Here is an 18,001-nt window from a genome sequence, read left to right as displayed (position 1 = left end):
ATCATTTAGGTTGGAAAAGACTCTAAAATCATCAAGGCCAACCATTAACCCAGCACTACCAAGCCAACCACTAACCCATGGCCCTAAGTGCCAATACTACACATTTTTTAAATCCCTCCAGGGATGGTGACTCCCCCACCTCCCTGGGCAGCCTGTCCCAGTGCTGGACAACCTTTCGGTGAAGAAATTTTTCATAATATGCAGTCTAAAAGGATGCTGTATGAACTCCAGACCAGTAGGAAAATCACTTTATTCTGCTTGCTCCTCCAGCATGCAGACTATGTGTGCATGAGAAGCTTTTTGGACAAAGTGGAGGAGTCATGGCTGAAGTAGGACAATTTGTCTTAGAGACTGTACAAACCCTGTAACTGTAGGGAAGCTTTGGGGTGGAGAGTCTTGCAAAGCCACATGTACGCAGGCAGTATCAGTAATGCCATGGAAGGCCAAGATCGCTTCAGTCGTGACATCAGATATAACAAATTTGAGTATGGGTATAGCAAAACTCTGACCAGTAAGGGGGGGGACGGGGACGGGGGAAGTCATTAAGGGCAGACTAGGGTGAGAAAAAGAGGAGCAAAGGTAGAAATAGAAAACCAAAAGAGGAATAAGTTATGAAGCCAGGTGAGGAACACAGGAGGATGAGATCTTTCAGTGGTTGGAGGATGGATGCCTACAGATGGTGGTAACACTGACCTGGGTACCCAACAGCATGAGATGTCCTTGGACAACTCACTGGACTCTCCATCAGGGCTATGTCCAAAAGACTTAGTGCAAGAGGGTAAACAGAGAGACACTTGTGCCCTGGTATGAAGAATCATGTGAAGGGAAGGATGCTAAAACTGTAATTCAGCAGCAGTAGTGTGGCTACATAAAGTTTAAGAATGATACATTTATCATTGTGTTTAATAATATGCAAAATATGAACGTAGATTAATAATGATAATGTGATCATTGATTAATTAAGTTGTTGCTTATTCAAGTGATTTATCAGTCTCTTAGTAGGGTATTCCTTAACATCATGGCCTTTGGAATACCTGTAATCTAGAAAGGGAAGGCATTATATGAGATGCACATGCCGTGAGGCAAGAAAGCTCTCCTCCCACTGCTGGTAGTGCCCAGATGTTCATGGCAGGTGGTGGTAAACCAGCAGCATAGAGCAGCCCATGGCAGCTCCCAAACACCATCAGATATGTCCCGGGAACACCCCTCAAGGAAAACTACCAAGGCAAACCTAGCAGAGGGAAAGGCAAATAATATTGGATTCTTATCTTGGGGATATTCGTTTGTAGGATGCTTGGCAGGTAACTTCTCCACTCGATTTGCCCATGAAAAATGAGGTTCTAGGGAAAATAACAGCCTGGAATAGCATAAAAGCTACAGAAACCACCAGAGAGCCAGCAGAGCATTAAGCAGGAGACAAATAGTTGGGAGGAACCGTGCTTTGCCTCCAAGACATCAGCCTTTCCCCTTCACTGAACCTTCTTTGAACTCATCTGTGCACATGAAACAGGAAAAAGGTAATTAATTAAATATCCACCATCAAACACAGGAAGGGCTGAGACCAAGTCCCAGCCTCCATCTCTCGAACCTGCAAGGAGGCAAAGTTGGGAAAAAAGGAGGGTGTCTCACTGCAACTATGAATGAAAATTCAAAGACAGCAACCATGAATTTTCTTAATCCAGGGTAAGGCAGTAAAAAAAGGGCTTAAAATCATGTCTGATCATTCCTGAAGCCCACTTTTAGGGTGGATAGAAAAATCATCCAAAGTTCTTTGCCAGAGAAAGGATGGAAAGGTGAAAACTGAATGGAAAATGGAAAACCTTCCACATTTTTTATTTTAAATTTTTTTCAGTTGGAGCATTATTACCTCAGCTAGCTAATGTCCACGTGTGTAGCATAATCCCTGCCAGAGGAGGCAAGGGCCGCTGCAGACCTTCCTCCTTGTTTGCCCATGACACCATCCCTGAGCGATGCACGCTGGCTCTCCTAGCTTTCCTGGGGGCCATCTCAGCACCTTGGAGCCTCCCTAGCACAACCCTGTGGTGGTGGACCTTCAGTACCAAATACACACATGGTGATGTGAACGGAGAACCTCTGCCAAGACCAGGAGATGCTCATCTTATGGCACAAAAAGTCCATCACATCCCATGCGGAAAACTCATACAGGATTGCTGGTTCTTTGCTTCCCTCTAAAATACTGTTGGGTGGGTAGCCAGAGCACCCAGCACCTCCATTCAACGGAAAGTCCAGCCTCAGTGTGTGGCTGACTCCCATCACCCAGTCAACTGGATTTAGTCTCAAGCCTTGGGAATGCCCAAGCCTGCCAAGGACTGCTGGTACCTGGTGAAACAGCAAGCCACATGCCTGTCTTTGCAAAGCCCTTCTCAGCAATCACATTTTCAGATCTCCACATTTTCAGGAGAGCTTTCACCACGCAAACACTTGTTGAAGGTCTTGACACCTCTTCTGTTGGTTCCATTCTTTCAAAAGCAAGCAGGCAGCAACAGGCATGGTGGCTCAGGACCTCCAGCATCAGTTTTTGCTCACAGCAAACTATTTCCAGCCCTCTGTTCCCAACATTCAATGTAAAGTGAAATGAAGAACATCTCAGGCTCCTTCATGGGGAGAGGTGGGGCCGAAAAGTGCGTGGTCGAATCATCATGACCACTTTCCTCAGGGAGTAGTAGTCTGTGTCCTTCCATGAGTACCACACAATACCATCTGGCCCCAGGACCTTGCGGTTTTTAATGGAGTATCGGCCACCCTGTGATGCAGAGAAAGGATGGTCAGGCATGGGAAATGCATGGAAGGGTCATCTAGATAGGAGCACTGGGGAACTGACTGCTCTGAACCACTGGAGCGTAACACAAAGAGCTTAATGACAATGTGATGAAAAGAGCATGTCGAGCCACACATTTTTCAAATGGTCCCAATGGAGTTGGCATCCATCTGTCTCACACCACACCACCCACACCACGGGTTTCCTCCATGAGGTCTCAAACCCCAGGTTGCAGATGTGTCTCAATACTTGTGTCTGGCCCATGGCACTGAGAAGGCTGGGCTACCTTGGTGCCCAGCACTCATTTTGTTCCCTCCCTGGAGAGCAGAGGCTGCTTAAACCAGGAAGGACTACTGTGATGTGATGTGAGAACCAACAGCCTCCTCCCAGCCCTACACCTCATGTGCTAACATCTGTATCCTCATCCCTCCACCTTACCTTGTAGTAAACACCGTTGAGGTTGGAGAAAAAACACTGGTGGTACCACCAGCCTCCGTGAGAAATCTCAGCGCAGATGTTCCCCGAGTCAGGTGTGCTGAAGCTCCTCTTGTTGTGGTACCAGGCAAAGGAATCCTCCACTGTCCCACTGAACCCATCCACGTGCAGGCGGTAATAGTTTGCCTCGTCCTCAATGCTGCAAGCAACAGAAATGGAATTATTTAATGGGGAGTGTTTGAGCCTCCTTTCCAAGCTGGATACTGCATTTCCAGTGTGGACACCTAGCAATCATTGATCTGCTCTGGCCAGCCTCCCTGCTATGATTCACCACCTCTAAAAGCCAAAGATGTATTTTTCCCTTCTGTGGGATGTACATGGTTTTGTCATGACTCAGGGTGCTTGTCACAGGGCTGGACTGGGCAGACCGTGACTCTAAAACCACAGTAAAGAACTGCAGCAGCTGTGGCAAGACAGTCCCTCTAATTATACAGCACTGCCTCCTCTCCACGTAACAAGCATCCTGCTCTTGACCTGAGCAAATTAGTAATCTGCCCCTGGGTTAGCAAAAGCTAAAGGTCACTGCCATTGCACACAACATCTGATGAGAAAAGTTGGGATGACTATTCAGAGCACACATTTGCTGGTGGAGGATGCTCTGTGGCACATTCAGGCAATGGGTGGTTTTTTTCCCCAGCAGTTTCAGCAGTTTTGGGATCTACTCAAAGCCTTCAAACTTCAAGAGTCCATAAAGTGTAGTGCTCCCTTGGACATCCTCCCATGGCAGATTACTCCACAGTCACCCACAAGCATTTCCAGTAGCAACAGGGAAGGCGTTCGTCTGGGACAGTCTAGACAGACCTGGTCAACTCTGATTAAGAAAGAATGTGGCTGATATGGTATGTGTAAATAAAACACCAAAGGGCGGGCTATGGACTCTAAAGGACATGTAATATCTGGCCCAGCAAGTAAAAGCCACGTGTAGAGAGGGTGAAACTCCAAATGTGACTCTAAACCAGGGAGATGCTGGAGGACCTGCCCAGCAAAACCACAGGATTCAAAACTGGTTTTTTGACATAGAGCTCAATTTTGGCAGAAGAAATGCCCCTAAACAGCAGGGGACTGTCCATTGTGTCCTACAGCTCCCTTCCCCTGAGGCTGTGGATGTTGGCTATGGCTAGATGACACTGCACATTTACTAGCCCACACCCAGGCTTCAACTCAGAAAAAAAACTGGTGGACAAATCCGGGTGGGGAAGAAAGGATAGGCAGCCTGGGCCCAATCTGAAAAGCTCTGTAGACATTCTGACCTCAGTGGGGTTCCCATGCCTGAAAGTCTCCAGATATTGAATCAGTTACATCTATGAGAACCAGGGAAGGCCATCCCACTTTCTACCTGAAGACCTGGTAGAAGGCATGCTTGTGCTTGTTGTTCCAGTCCTCCAGGTCGATGCGCAGAGAGTAGTCCCCTTGGTTTGTCATCTTGTGGATGTTCTCATTGCCCAGCCAGAACTCACCATTGAGGTCCCCAAAACCCTCCTTGTACTCATTCCAGGTCCGGTTGAAGTCAACTGAACCATCCTGACGCCTCTGGATGACTGTCCATCCCCCACCTGCCAGGAGAGAGATAACGTAAAAAGGGGAGTCTCCACAGAGCATTGAGGGGGTCCCAGACAGACCCCTTAGTGGTGTCACCTCTGATGGTCCACCTGCAGGTCAGCAAGGTGTCTCCTTGTCATGTCTCCTCCCATCAAGTGGCAAAATACAGTGTTGGTTACTGCACGGAGATAAAAAGTGATGCCCATCATAGCTCACGGAAAAGGGCTCCCACCTGTCCCATGCTGGTTCATGACGATGTTCCGCTGTTGAGTGTCCCAGATCATAAGGTGGTTTTACATGAGAGGGAGATGGTAGTTTTCAGGAGGAAAATGTTTTGGGACTGGAACAAACTAGGGATCCTGGAGTTTCGAGGTTATTATGTACTGTTCCTGCAGCACCGTGGAGGCACACAATCTCTCCCAGTATTGTCTCACTGACTCCATCTGCTATTCCATCTGTCCAAATCCTTCTCTCCTCGCTCATTTTATTCCAATATTGTAAGCTTCGGGGAGGGGGGGAGGCAGGGGGGAGACGGGGGACTGGGGCCATCTTTTTATTTGCTGTTTGTACAGCTTGTCACTCTACAGTGTCCAAGATTGTGTTGCTGGTCATGCAGATAATAGTAATGATGTAACAGAGGCCACATTGAACAGCCTGTTTCTTAATGGCTATGTGCATCCCAAAGCTGCAATCGCCTGTAGATCCTCCAACAGAGGAGATGCCTACATGTGAGGAGCTGAACCCCTTCCTCCAGCATGGGACGTGTGGATATGACACATCCATCCAGGCTGGAGCAGATCCATAGGGCAAGGAATTGACAATCCACTACCCCATTTTCTTAACAATTTGCATTATTCTTCCAAAACTCAAGTGTTGCAAACTGATTTTGTTAGTAAGTTTGTGCCTTGGGATGACAGTAGTGCACGCCATACAGATCATTAGACAGCAAGGGTGTGGGAGGTCACCTGCTCCCTCATTTACACTCCAGAATAACTGTGGGAGAGGATCTACCTACCCCCTCCTCAATTCAGCATGGCTACAATGAGAGGTTGCCCACACATAGCCCTCAGCTACCCAGGGATGCTCCAGATACCCCCCAGTGACCAGCTGCTATGCCAGAAGGGCTTCTTTTTCCCTAAGCCCTTTGTCATATCCACTAGTGTGTTGCAGATATCTTGGATGCATGAGGACATCTCAAAGAGCACTAAAAACCTGTATTTAGGCAACTGGATTCTAGCCATAATGTCTGGTTTGAACTATTCGCCCACAGCCCTTCCACAACCAGCAGAGAGGATGAGTCCTCTGTCCCTAGATCTGCTCTTGCTGGCTGTAAAGCAGCCTCAGAATAAATCAGATTTAAGAAACAATTCTCAGGTTAGACCATTCCCACCCAAAACTCAGCTGGAAGATGCTGTAGGTGCCTCCCAGAGTACCTTCAGTATCCATCTCACACAGCACTTCAACAGGCATCCCGCTGACCGAGGGCATGATGCTGTATATCCCAGAGCGCCGGAGCCCGTTGTAGTAAACGGAAGCACAGTCGATGGGGCAGTTCCTGGCGTTCTTCACCTCTGGGCAAGAAAGCAGAGAAACGGCCTTTAGTGCAGAGCATGGAGCCTGCTGAGGCAGCCTCAGCTAGTCCTTAGAGGTTTATGCAGAGGGCAGTTCATCCTGGTTTTAGGTGGGAGAGAAGAGCCACTCTCCCTGTCTCCCTCCATCATCTACCAAAGGGGCTCCTCTGATCTGTCTGCCCTGAGCCGCACGGTGATATCTGAGGTGCCCTGGGGCATCCTGGCTGGCTTTCAGCCATCCTGTGCAGCTCCTTGCATATATCTGCCAGGCTTATGTGGATGCCTCAGATGCTCTGGAGTATTTTGGGTGGCACTAGGTGTCAGCTGAACTGAGATCCTTGTCATACCAGTGGAAAGAGCATGCCGAATTGCTCTTGGTCAACACACTGTTTGCCTCATCATTTTAAATCTCCAGCTCATGTGAGGACACACGCATGCAGACAACCAACGTGAAGCATCCTCAGCTGTGAGCCAAGCCTCCCCAGTGGGATGAATCCCATCTTCAGAAAGGCACAAAGGTAACTCACACAGGCAGCTCCCCTTCCTTTTACACACACAGCTAGACCAGCCTGAAGCACAGCCTGGCCTGAATACCAGACTGGGACACTGGGAGAACCAAGAGCCTGAGGGAGGGAAGAAAGCATGCACGGGAGATGGCCCTTCCATGAGGCACACAAAGGATGAGACCATGGGACTGGAAGATGAAAACTCCTTACAGATGGGAATGTCATTCCAAGGGGAAATGATGGATAAAGAGTTGTAACATCCCAGCCCACCAGCTGGATGGTGTGGTGGCTGGGAAGTCCCCTGCAGGCTGGTGACAGACCAAGGACATCCTTTGAGGCTGACATCAACCGGCAATGCTGCTGCAGGGCAGCATGTGGGAGAAAACAGTTGTGTGCAGCAGGCAGAGGTCAGGGAGAGGCAGCCTGGACCCTGCAAGCATCTGGAACAGTGGGCAGAGCCCAATCCCACCTAAAGACAGTCATCTAAAAGTACGGCATCAAACGTCTGCACTTGGGCTGGCACGCTCCAGGCTGGAGAAGTCACCATCCTGGTCACATCAAGTTACTGAGATTGAACCCCAGCTCTGGTTTGCAGGTGGTGGTCATGGGTGTAGACATGAACTCTGACATGCTGATTTTGCACGGAGCATTTCTTGCTCAGGGCTCAGAGGCACCTGAAGCAGGTACCGATAGAGCTGCTTATGCTACCTCCACCATGAAGTGGATGGCCAGAAGAGCTTTAAATGAGGGCACTGGCAAAGACTTAGACTAGATCGTTCAGAGGAGAAGTAACATGACTTCTCCTGTGACATGCCCTGATGTCACCAGCTTAAATCAGGTCAAGCTTAGTAGGTGAAAGCCATCAGCAGTTCAATTGCGCATTCCACCTGAGTCATCCCATCTAGCCTGCTCCTCGGTGGAGAAAATAGACACTGTCTCTACAAGTCCCTCAATCAGTGTTCACCAAGGGCTGGAAGACTATTCAGAAGTATCGCTTCGTCCTTCTCCAATGCTCCTCCTGGACATCTGCTGTGGGACACAGGACACGGGGCATGGGAACCAGACTGGCACACCTAGTCTTGTCTTCTTGGAGACCACCACCCCCTTGCCACAGACCTGGAGACTCGAACAAGTTGCAAAAGCAACTCAGTTTCCCTTCCAGCACCTCAAGGTTGAGCTTTGAAGATCTTGGCTATGCTGGGCCCCAGTCAAAATGTTTTCATGGCAGTGGCAGAACATTTATTTGGCAGAAAACGGTGGTTTAGTCAAACTGAACCTTGAATTCTTTACTTGAAAGTTCCCATGTTTTCTAAAAACCAAAGAAAAATTTCCAGGGACTAACAGGGAACACAACCAAAAACCTGGCAAAAATCTTAATGCATTTATTAAAAAAAGAGCGTGTGAGAAATAACAGAAAATGGTTGTTTTTCAAAGCTGAAGAGTTGCACCAAAGTCCTAATTTCATGCTGTGAATTTCTGGGGGAAAAAAAAAATATCTAGTTTTTTTGGGATGGAAAAATAGTCCCTGGATCTGGAAGGCAGGCTCACGCTGCTGACTGCAGGTGGGGTGATGGTGGGAACAATGCCAGCCTGTTTGTCAGAGCTGGTCCCTGTGAGCATTTCATACCATCCATGTAGAGAGAATGGAGGCACTGGGGGACAGGACCCTTCCCCTAGGCAGCTTGGAAGCCATTCTCAGAGATGCCCGTTGCTCTGAGGAGCCCTCCTGGCTGCCTCGGTGTCCTGGTTTCAGCTGGGATGGAGTTAATTATCTTCTTAGGAGATAGTACAGTGCTGGGTTTTGGCTCTGATGTGAGAACACTGTTGATAACACGCTGATGGTTTTAGTTGCTGCTGGGTGATGTTTATATCAAGTCAAGGACTTTTCAGTTTCTCAGGCCTTGTTAGTGAAAAGGCTGGAGGGGCAGAAGGGATTGGGAGGGGACACGGGCAGGGCAGCTGGCCTGATGTAGCCACGAGGTATTCCATACCATGGGACAGCATGCCTGGTATAGATCCCTGGGGGGTTGGCTGGGACCCAGGATCGTGGCTGGGCATCGGTCAGCGGGTGGTGAGCGGTTGCATTGTGCATCACTTGTTTATGATTTCTCCTTTTCCCGTTGGATTTTATTCTCTCCCACCACCCTTTCATTATAACTGTTATTGTCATTATTGTTATTACTGCTCTTTCATTTTTGTTCTGTTTCAGTTATTGAATTGTTCTTATCTCCACCCTTGAGCTTTACATTCCTTTCTGATTCTTCTCCTCATCCCTCTGGGCTAGGGGGAAACTACCAGCCCGGGTGCAATCACAACACTTGGAAACACAGCTTGAGTGGGATCAGACTCCTGGCAAACGCCAAAGGGATTTAAAGCAGTTTTCCCACAGCCTTTTCCTTCAGCCCCCCTCGAGAGACGGTGTAAGAGTGAAGCATCCCTCCCCCCACCAACACCAGCAGCTCCTCATCACCTGGATGGTGCATCTCCTCCTGCAGCCTCATCTCAGCAGGGCCGAGGCAGGTGGGATTGCGCCAAGCCCAGTCGGTCAGGACGGAGATATTGTTTATCTGGGCCTGCATGTCATAGAGCAGCGTGGCCTGGATGTGCTGCAGGGTGCTGGCCTCGCTGTACCGATGCTCCAGGTCCTGCACCCGTTGAACCAGGCTGTGGTTCTGGCTGGCTGCCTCCTCGTGCTGTGGGAAGGGAGAAAGGTGGGATGGGGGGGATCCCTGGGGACCGGCACGGAGCCGAGGACATGGCCCCAGGACCCCCTAGGGAAGGGCAGGCAGGGGAGAAAGACGGCAGAGGAACACTCACTGGGCACACCAACTGGGTGCACCAACAGAGACTGAGGATCTCAAGGATGGTGCCTGCACCCTCACGCTCATCGCCAGTCCCGTACCAGCCCCCAGCCAACACGCAAGCCACAGGCAGCTTGATATTCCCAGGCTGTGTGCAGGCAGGGCATGCACAGGCAAACCTAGGGCTGCAGGAGCAGGGCAAGCACGCAGGATTCCTCTCCGAACACCTTTCAGTCTGCAACCTGTTGCAACATGGATGTGGCCACTATGTATTCAGCAATGCCACCACAGCTGGGTTTTCCTTCCAGAAAGTTGTCCAATCTCCCCTTGAACCATTTCATATCTTGTAACATCATAAGGGGCTCCACAGCTTATCAGCACATTGCACGGTGAGCCACTGAGGTGCCGGAGCGTGTCCAGAGAAGGGCAGCGATGCTAGGGAAGGGGCTGGGGCACCAGTCTGATGGGGGAGGGGGGAAGGGGGTTCAGCCTGGAGAGGAGGGGGCTCAGGGGGGACCCGATCGCTCCCTACAGCTGCCTGGGAGGGGGCTGCAGCCAGGGGGGTCGGTCTCTGCTCCCAGGTCACAAGCGACAGGACAAGGGGGAACAGCCTCAGGTTGCACCAGGGCAGGTTTAGGTTGGAGACTGGGAAACATTTCTTCACCGAAAGGGTGTCCAGCACTGGGACAGGCTGCCCAGGGAGGGGGGGAGGCACTGTCCCGGGAGGGATTTAAAAGACATGTAGATGTGGCACTTAGGACCATGGGTTAGTGGTGGGCTTGGTAGTGCTGGGTTAACGGTTGGCAGTGCTGGGTTAACAGTTGGACTTGATGCTCTTAAAATGTTTTTTCCAGCCTAAACAATTCTACGATTCTGTCTCCTGCATTCGTGCTATGCAAGGAGCAGGTGTGATACAGGACACTAGTCCCTTTCATGACACTTTTGCCGCTTGTTTTTAGGACAGCCAGTCCCTGATCCTATATAAAATGTGCATTCAAGCTGCCTGGAGATGCCCACAGATCCTACCAGGAGCTGGGCACACTGAGCCTCACCGGCACACATCCAGCATGCCCCAGATGCAGTCACCGCTCACCTCTCTTGTTCAGTGCTCCCTGTCCATTAGATGGCAGAGCAGGCCTTGAGCAGCACCTCCAAAATCCCACAGCCGCCTGGGAACACCCCTTCCCTCCCCTGGGCAATGCCACAGCTCCACACCGGGCTCCTCAATCCGCCTCCGGGGTCTGGCAATCCCAGACCGCCATCTGCGCCGGAGGGATGCTGGTTCTCCACCAGCACCGCCCTTCCCTGTCCCCTGATGGGGACATCTCTTCCCCTGTCTCCTGCTCAGTGTCACTGCCTCAGGCTCACAAGCCACTCCAAGACCCTCAAAATTTATTTTCTCACCTCCTTGTCCCCGGTGTCAGGGGCAGATCTGGATTTTTAGGTGTCCGTGCAAGTGTGTGGTTTATTACACGTCCCTGGGGACACAGAGGTCTGGCACTTGACTCATCACTACCAGCAAAACTGCTGAGGCTTGGGGATTTCCTTCAGCTGGAAGGGGTTTGCATGCCCAGAGTTTGTTTTCTTCCCTTCCAGCTGCTCCCAGGACCCCACTCGCACCTTGGTCCCCATTCCTGCCAGTACGCATCTCTCAGCTTGCTGTTCCCAGGAGCATCACCACTGCTGGGTTATTGTCCCAATAACTAACGGCAGCTCTATAATATCCTTCCCAATGCTGCTTGAGCATTGCCTGCGTGGTCCTGCTGAAAGCCCATCAAGCCTGTCCATATCTCAAAATCCAGAGCAGCTAGACAGGCAGGGGCAGCAAAGTGGGAATTACGACATGTAACAACACGGTGCTTTCCTTCTCAGGACTGCAGTATCTCTGGCCCTACCATATATCAGCCGTTCCCCCGACCTGCTCTGTGAGCTGTGACTGATACAGGCTTCCTCCAGCTCCCTTCACCCACACATCAGCTCTCCAAGTAAACGCCATGATGCTTTCACCCAGACAGTCCCCTCCTCCACGGCTGATACCTTTTTGTTTTCCTGCTGCTGATTAAAACCAGCACAGCCAGACCACTGTGACAGTGCCTTGAACGCTGCTCCCTTCCCTGCGTCCCTCTGCACTGGTGGGACTGGGTCTGTATTTTGCACCGCGGGGTCCTGCTCTGTGCATGCCCCACTTGTGCAAAGTAATAGGGCTGGAAATGCATGGGGGGGCTGGGTGAAGGGGGTCCTTCTTGCTTCCTAAATTGCACTGAAAGGAGGGAAACATGGCAGGGATGGGGTCAACCCATCTGACCTGATTTGGGTGTCCCTGTTAGCTGGAGGGGAGCTGTGACCTGGAAGGGTCTGTTGCTCTCGCCCAGCTCAGAAAGACATGCTGAGCTCAGAGAGACGTCTCTGCGTGGACAGGCAAGCCCATGCTGAGCTCCCGGAGAAATACTGACAGCAGACCCCAGGGATACCAACCAGCATCAGCCAGCAGCTGATTTGTAAAGATGGATTAAAGGAGCAACAACTCCTCTGTGGGAGGAATGGAGGTGGAGGAGAGCTGCCCAGGCTGACACAGCGGAGAATTCAGTAAAATCCTGAGAGACACGAGGGGATGCAGGAGAAAAGCAGCTTCCCAAGCTGGGCACAGGCATTGGGAAGTAGCCAGACCAGCACAGGGGGAAAATTCCTTACAGGAGAGTCCCAAAGCCGACAGGGAGTGGAGGTGAGCAGCTTAGCAGCTGTTGTCTCTGCTTTGCTCCCTTCACACAGCATGCAGCTTCGCTTCTTGCTTTCCCCCCCACCTCTGGTGCTTGGAGGGTGACAGGACACACTCGTTGCCATCAGCTAAACTCTCCAGGTTTTTATTTCCTTCTTCTTCTGGGCCTCCCATCTCTTTGGTTTTTTAGACTCATGAGGAAAAAAAAAGAGCTTGAAAGACATGGCTGGAGGTCTCCAGCCCGCTCCCCTGCAGAAGAGAGGGCCGGTTTCCGAGCTGGATCTGGCTGTTCAGGACCTTTGCCAGTCGAGGCCTGAAACTCTCTGCAAATGATCTCAAAAGATCTCAGAGGATGTCCCCTTTCTGAGTGCAGCAGTATCTCAGTGGCATAAATGTTACCGGCACTGTCCCCTGGATATGAACCACTTGGAGACACCTAGGTAGGACCTGGAACCTGGCTGCTCCAGGACAGCTGGGTGCCCCCTGTGTCCCTCTGCTCTCCTCATAGGGTAAGGAGCCCAGCAGCACCCCACAGCAGGCACATCTCCTTCAGAGCTGCTCACCTGGACTCTCACTGAGGAGAAACAAGCTCTACCAACTCATCGCATCCTCCAGGAGACAACTGAGGCGTCCTAGCAGCATCTATGTCTGCATTCACTGCTCAGATCTCTATGAGATCAGCTGGATCCCATAGAGACCCTTGCATGGCAAGCATCAGAGTCAGGTAGGAGGAATCCCACCCTTTGCCGCTGCTCCAGAAGCATCCCTGTCCACCAGCTCCTCTCCAGCTGCCAGGCACGGGCTGAAGTGCCAGGGTATGATGTGAGAGCATCTGCTATCTTTCCAAGGATGATTCAGCACCAAAAAATGCCAAATAATGGGGAAAGGGAAAATAAACTAAGCAAAACAATACAGAAATTACCAGGGAGGTGATAAGGGACACAGTAAGGAAGAGCAGAAGCTTCAGCCAATGCCGGTGGGTCAGGAAGGGACCTGCTGGGACATGGCCTCGAGGAGGGGCCACCTGAACCCTGCAGTTGGCTAAGAAGGGGGAAGCATTTTTATAAGAGGTATTACGGGCTTGTGGGACTGTGCAAAACTAATTATAGGATGTTCAGGGGAAAGTCTAAAGGTGGGGAAAGGAGGATGGATGGGATGGGGACTGGGAGTAGGAAAACTGAGAGGTGGGGGAGTTTGAAAGGGCTGGACATGCATAAAGCAGCTGCCAGCCAGTGCCCTTGTCCATCTGAGCTTGATCACTGCAGTCTTTTTTCCTTTCTCATGCAGCCCTTTCCTTAGCTTATTTTTTTCAATGCAATCTCACTATCTCCTATGTGTGAGTGTTGCAGGGTCTATGTGCCTGCAACTAGAGGAACATGAGCCACGGGGCTCACAGGTCTAGGTCAGGGTGTAGATGCATGTGTACATCCATGTCCATATATATGTATACGTGTATGTGCATGTGTACAGGTAAGTGCAAGTGCTTGTATGTGGGGTCTAAACACCAGCAGCTGGAAAGACCTGGGAATGTTTGTATTTCCCTAGTAAGTTTAATTGTGTGTATAACTCGCCAGCAAACTTCAGGCTGGACCAGCTGGCAGGCAGGAGACCAGCAGGGTGAGGAGGCGCAGGTTCTTAGATGCATGGATGTTTGGACTGAGAGCCTGTGCTCCTCATCTAGTTCCCTCGCTGGAAAACCAAGCGTCCTGTTCAAGGCCATCAGCTCAGCTCCTTCTACAGCCACCACCAGGCAACCAGCATCTCCAGAGGGAGATTCCCCTTCCTCTTCTTTCTTACTCAACATGCTCAACATGACCCAGCAATGTGTGCTCAGCCCAGAAAGCCAACAGTACCCTGGGCTGCAGCCAGAGCAGCGTGGCCAGCAGGTCAGTGAGGGGGCTCTGCCCCTCTGCTCCGCTCTGGTGAGACCCCCCTGCAGCGCTGCGTCCGGCTCTGGGGTCCCCAGCACAGGAGAGACACGGAGCTGCTGGAGCGGGGCCAGAGGAGGCCAGGGAGATGCTCAGGGGCTGGAGCAGCTCTGCTGTGGGGACAGGCTGGGAGAGCTGGGGTGGCTCAGCCTGGGGAGGAGAAGGCTGCGGGGAGACCTTAGAGCACCTGCCAGTGCCTAAAGGGGCCGGCAAGAAAGCTGGGGAGGGGCTTTGGGCAAGGGCAGGTGGCGATGGGACACGGGGGAATGGCTTTACATGAGAGAGGGGAGATGGAGATGAGAGATGAGGAAGAAATTCTTCCCTGTGAGGGCGGCGAGGCGCTGGCCCAGGCTGCCCAGAGCAGCTGTGGGTGCCCCATCCCTGGCAGGGCTCAAGGCCAGGCTGGACGGGGCTGGGGGCAGCCTGGGCTGGGGGGAGGGGTCCCTGCCCGTGGCAGGGGGTGGGACTAGATGACCTTTGAAGGTCCCTTCCCACCCAAACCATTCTGTGATTCTATGACTCTGAAGAGACCCTGCACAAATGCCATAGAGCAAATACCTCGCCTTTAGATGGGTCCTTTCAGAGTCCGGAAATGAAAAATGGATTAAGAGCATGAAGACTGCAGGGAAATATTTAGTGTGTGACTATCCATCTCCCTCCTGGGCTCCGAGCTGGAGAGGTCAGTGGAAGAGCTGTACCTTCAGGTAGCACAGAAGTGTGTTTTGGGGCCAGTGTAGGGAGCTGGGATCAGGGAAGGACAGATTAAATAGTCTTAAGGGACAAAATGTCACCAGGGCATCCATGTAGGTAGTTGGGAGACCAAAGACCTATTGCACCAGCATGTCCCAGTACAAGTGCAAGGAGAAAATGGGAGAGGAGCAGTAGAAAGCAGGTGAGTGGGGACAGGGGCCAACATGGGAGGAGTAACCTGGGGCGTGGGGCACCGAGTGGGTCTGCTGAGCACGAGCATCCATCCTGACTCACATGTCTCCCTCCCTTCCTCCATCGCACCAGGAACAGCTCGATTCCTCGGAGGCACCCACAGCACAGCCACCTTCCCAACAGCACGGCCACCCAGCACTTATGGCCTTGGGGCTGCCCAAACCAGGCTTTCCAAACAGGGAACCCAAAGGCAAGGATGAAAGGAAGGCAAATAGAGAATAAATCACCCCCAGAGCCCAACTGTATCAGATCTCATCTCCACCAAGAACAAAGACGAGGGTGCTGTTCACCCGGCAGTCTCAGGGCTCTTGTATCTGACACCAGTACGTTGCTGCTGGTTCTTCTGCACATCTCATCTGCAGCCCAGTGAGACATCTTAGCTGGGACACAACTCGTATGGCCAGCAAAACCACACCATGCTCCCTCCTTTTTCCTGGCTACAACCCTGTGCAAGCACCGACACTGAGGGCCAAGCCAGGTGTTTACCAGGCAAAACCATGGGGCAGTGCCAAACATCTGAGAACTTCAGAAGTGCCAAAGATGGAAAAAATATATTGGCATGAAGCTTCAGGCTGTGGGGCTGGTGAATTGAGCCAGGGTGGAATGGACACCAGAAAGGAGGTGGCAGGAAGGGTGCTATGGGCTGGAGGTCAGGGCTTCTGCTCTGCTGTGGCCACCAGAGATGTGGTCCTTCACCAGCCACCCAAAACTCCAGTCTGGGATCCTGCTATGGGCAATGGGATGGATCAGCAATGCCTCCTAGGCAGGATGAAAGGTGGAGGAGATAGTACAGATAAAGCACTGAAGGCTTTATGGCTAATGTTAAGAAAGATCAGCCCTGGGAGGCTCCTGAGCCGTCACAGTAGGAGCAGCTGGGGTTTAATGGATATCCTAGCCCATGGACAGAACAACACCGCATGCTTCACTGGATGTCCTCCCCCTGCAAGCTGCTGGGAGCTGGAAGGGACCATGGGGAGGGGGCACCTGTACAGAAGAGATCTGCGAAGAGCGGCCCTTTACCTGGAGCTCAAGGGCTTTGATGTGATGCCGGTGGTTCCTCAGCTCCTCCTGTAGCTCTGAAATCAGCTCCCGCAGCTCCAGGACCTGCTGCTTGCGCTCCTCATTCTCATGGAGCCAGTAGGACACCTCATCGGTGCAACGGAACATGTCTGGGCATCGCTGCTCGTCCCCCTGTGGCAGCGTGGCCACGATCTTACAGCGGCCGTTGGGCAGCACCTGGTTGCTGTACTCCCCGCACTGGATCAGGCCCGTGCCCTCCTGGGGACCCTCGTGGTCTCTGTAGGCTGCAGGCAGGGATTTCTGCAGCGAGGGGCTGCTCAGCGTGGCCACAAGGATGAGGGAGAGCAAACCTGCCCTGGCGGAGCCAGTGCTGGGGCAGACCTCCATGGGGCCAGGGAGGATGGTCCGTGGGGATAACCCCGTGCGTCTCATCATAAAACACCACTGGGGAGGAAGGTGGCAGTCCCCAGGGCTCAACACCAGGTCTTCTCCCCAGAGCTAGTGGGTGAGGCTGCAGCTATACAGGAACAGAGCATTCATAGGGATCCCAGGGCTCCTGGCAAGGGGGTCACTGCAGACCAGGGACTTGCCTGTCCCCATAGAGCATCCTCCCTGGTGTCACCTGGTGGCCACCAAGCTGGAATCACCTCCGGTGGGAGCTCCTCTGTTCTCCTGGCCAGGCTCCACTGGCTTTGTGGGCTGTGTTTCCTCTCCTGCAGAGCTGCCGGTTGGCTTGGAGGCTGCTGAGTTCTGGCCAGGGGTGGTCAGCCCCCCGGGCAGAGCTTGCTGCCCATGCAGGACCGTGTGGGGGAAGGAGCTGGCTCCCCTGCATGGGGCATCCTGCTACGTCGTCACTCCCTGCAATGGGAACCAGAGCAAGGAGATGGGTGATGGAGAGGAAGGATTAAACAACCAACGCTTCCCACCTGTAGCAGACTGACTGGCCCCCCCACCTTCCTTGGCCCACCCCAGCTGTCCCCATGGCCTGGGGATGCAGGGCACAGATTTAGGGCTCTCTCCATGTTCCTCTGTATGGCTTTTTCTTGGCAGATGTAACTATGGAGTTATCAAGTGAACGGTGGCCATCTACGTGGGGAGCGCAGCCCACCAGCCCGCCCTTGGGCAGAGTTAGACCACCAACCCATCTCTGGGGCACTCCGGATGGACCCTGACTGTAGGTTGAGGTCCAGAGAGGCCTAAGGTCCAAGTGGGGATGGAGGGCTAAGGTCCAAGGTGGTCTGGCCACCAACCATGTGAGACAAATATGTGACTTGGTCCCTTTTATCCAGAGGAATCAGGCTCCCCTTGCAGCCAGAGCTGCTGTCTGATCCCTGTCCAACACTGGGGCTCCCAGCCATGGCATCAAACCCTGGGTCTGCTCCCAGGTTTTCTCCTGACCAAAAGCCATCCCTGTCCCACTCTGGTGAGGATGGGGAACTGGGAGGGATGCCACGGCTCCCCAGCATCACCCCGCCTCCCAGCAAGCAGCACCCTAGTTCCTGACGTACCTTCAAAAGTCCTGGCCAGGCTCTCCGGCGGTGAGAGCAGAGAGCAGCGAGCACCAACTGGCCACGGGGAGCAGAGTGTGATTTAGGGGACACTGAATGCTTATTCCCCCTGATCCTATCACTGCACTATAAATAGGGCCAAGAAAGCCACCAGTCTCAGACGACACACGGGAGGGAGGAGCACAGGTCCCAGTGT

General features: G+C 52.4%; 1 protein-coding gene across 1 annotated transcript; it reads right to left on the bottom strand.

Annotated features, from left to right (window-relative positions):
- Positions 1-231: 231 nt before the first annotated feature.
- LOC308064323 (fibrinogen-like protein 1) lies at positions 232-17,906 on the bottom strand. The gene is made up of 7 exons (XM_080388628.1): positions 17,806-17,906; positions 16,298-17,155; positions 9,361-9,583; positions 6,247-6,384; positions 4,611-4,827; positions 3,218-3,413; positions 232-2,764 (listed from the first exon to the last, which is right to left on the bottom strand). Exons 2-7 carry the CDS (start codon positions 16,730-16,732, stop codon positions 2,618-2,620), a joined length of 1,356 nt encoding a protein of 451 aa, XP_080244754.1. The 5' UTR covers positions 16,733-17,155; positions 17,806-17,906; the 3' UTR covers positions 232-2,617.
- Between the last annotated feature and the right edge of the window lie 95 nt (positions 17,907-18,001).

The sequence above is a fragment of the Falco punctatus genome, assembly GCF_963210335.1.
Source record: "Falco punctatus genome assembly, chromosome: 5".
NCBI classification, from domain to species: domain Eukaryota; kingdom Metazoa; phylum Chordata; class Aves; order Falconiformes; family Falconidae; genus Falco; species Falco punctatus.
Note: the sequence above shows the minus strand (reverse complement) of the source record. Positions and strands in the feature narration are given on the sequence as shown.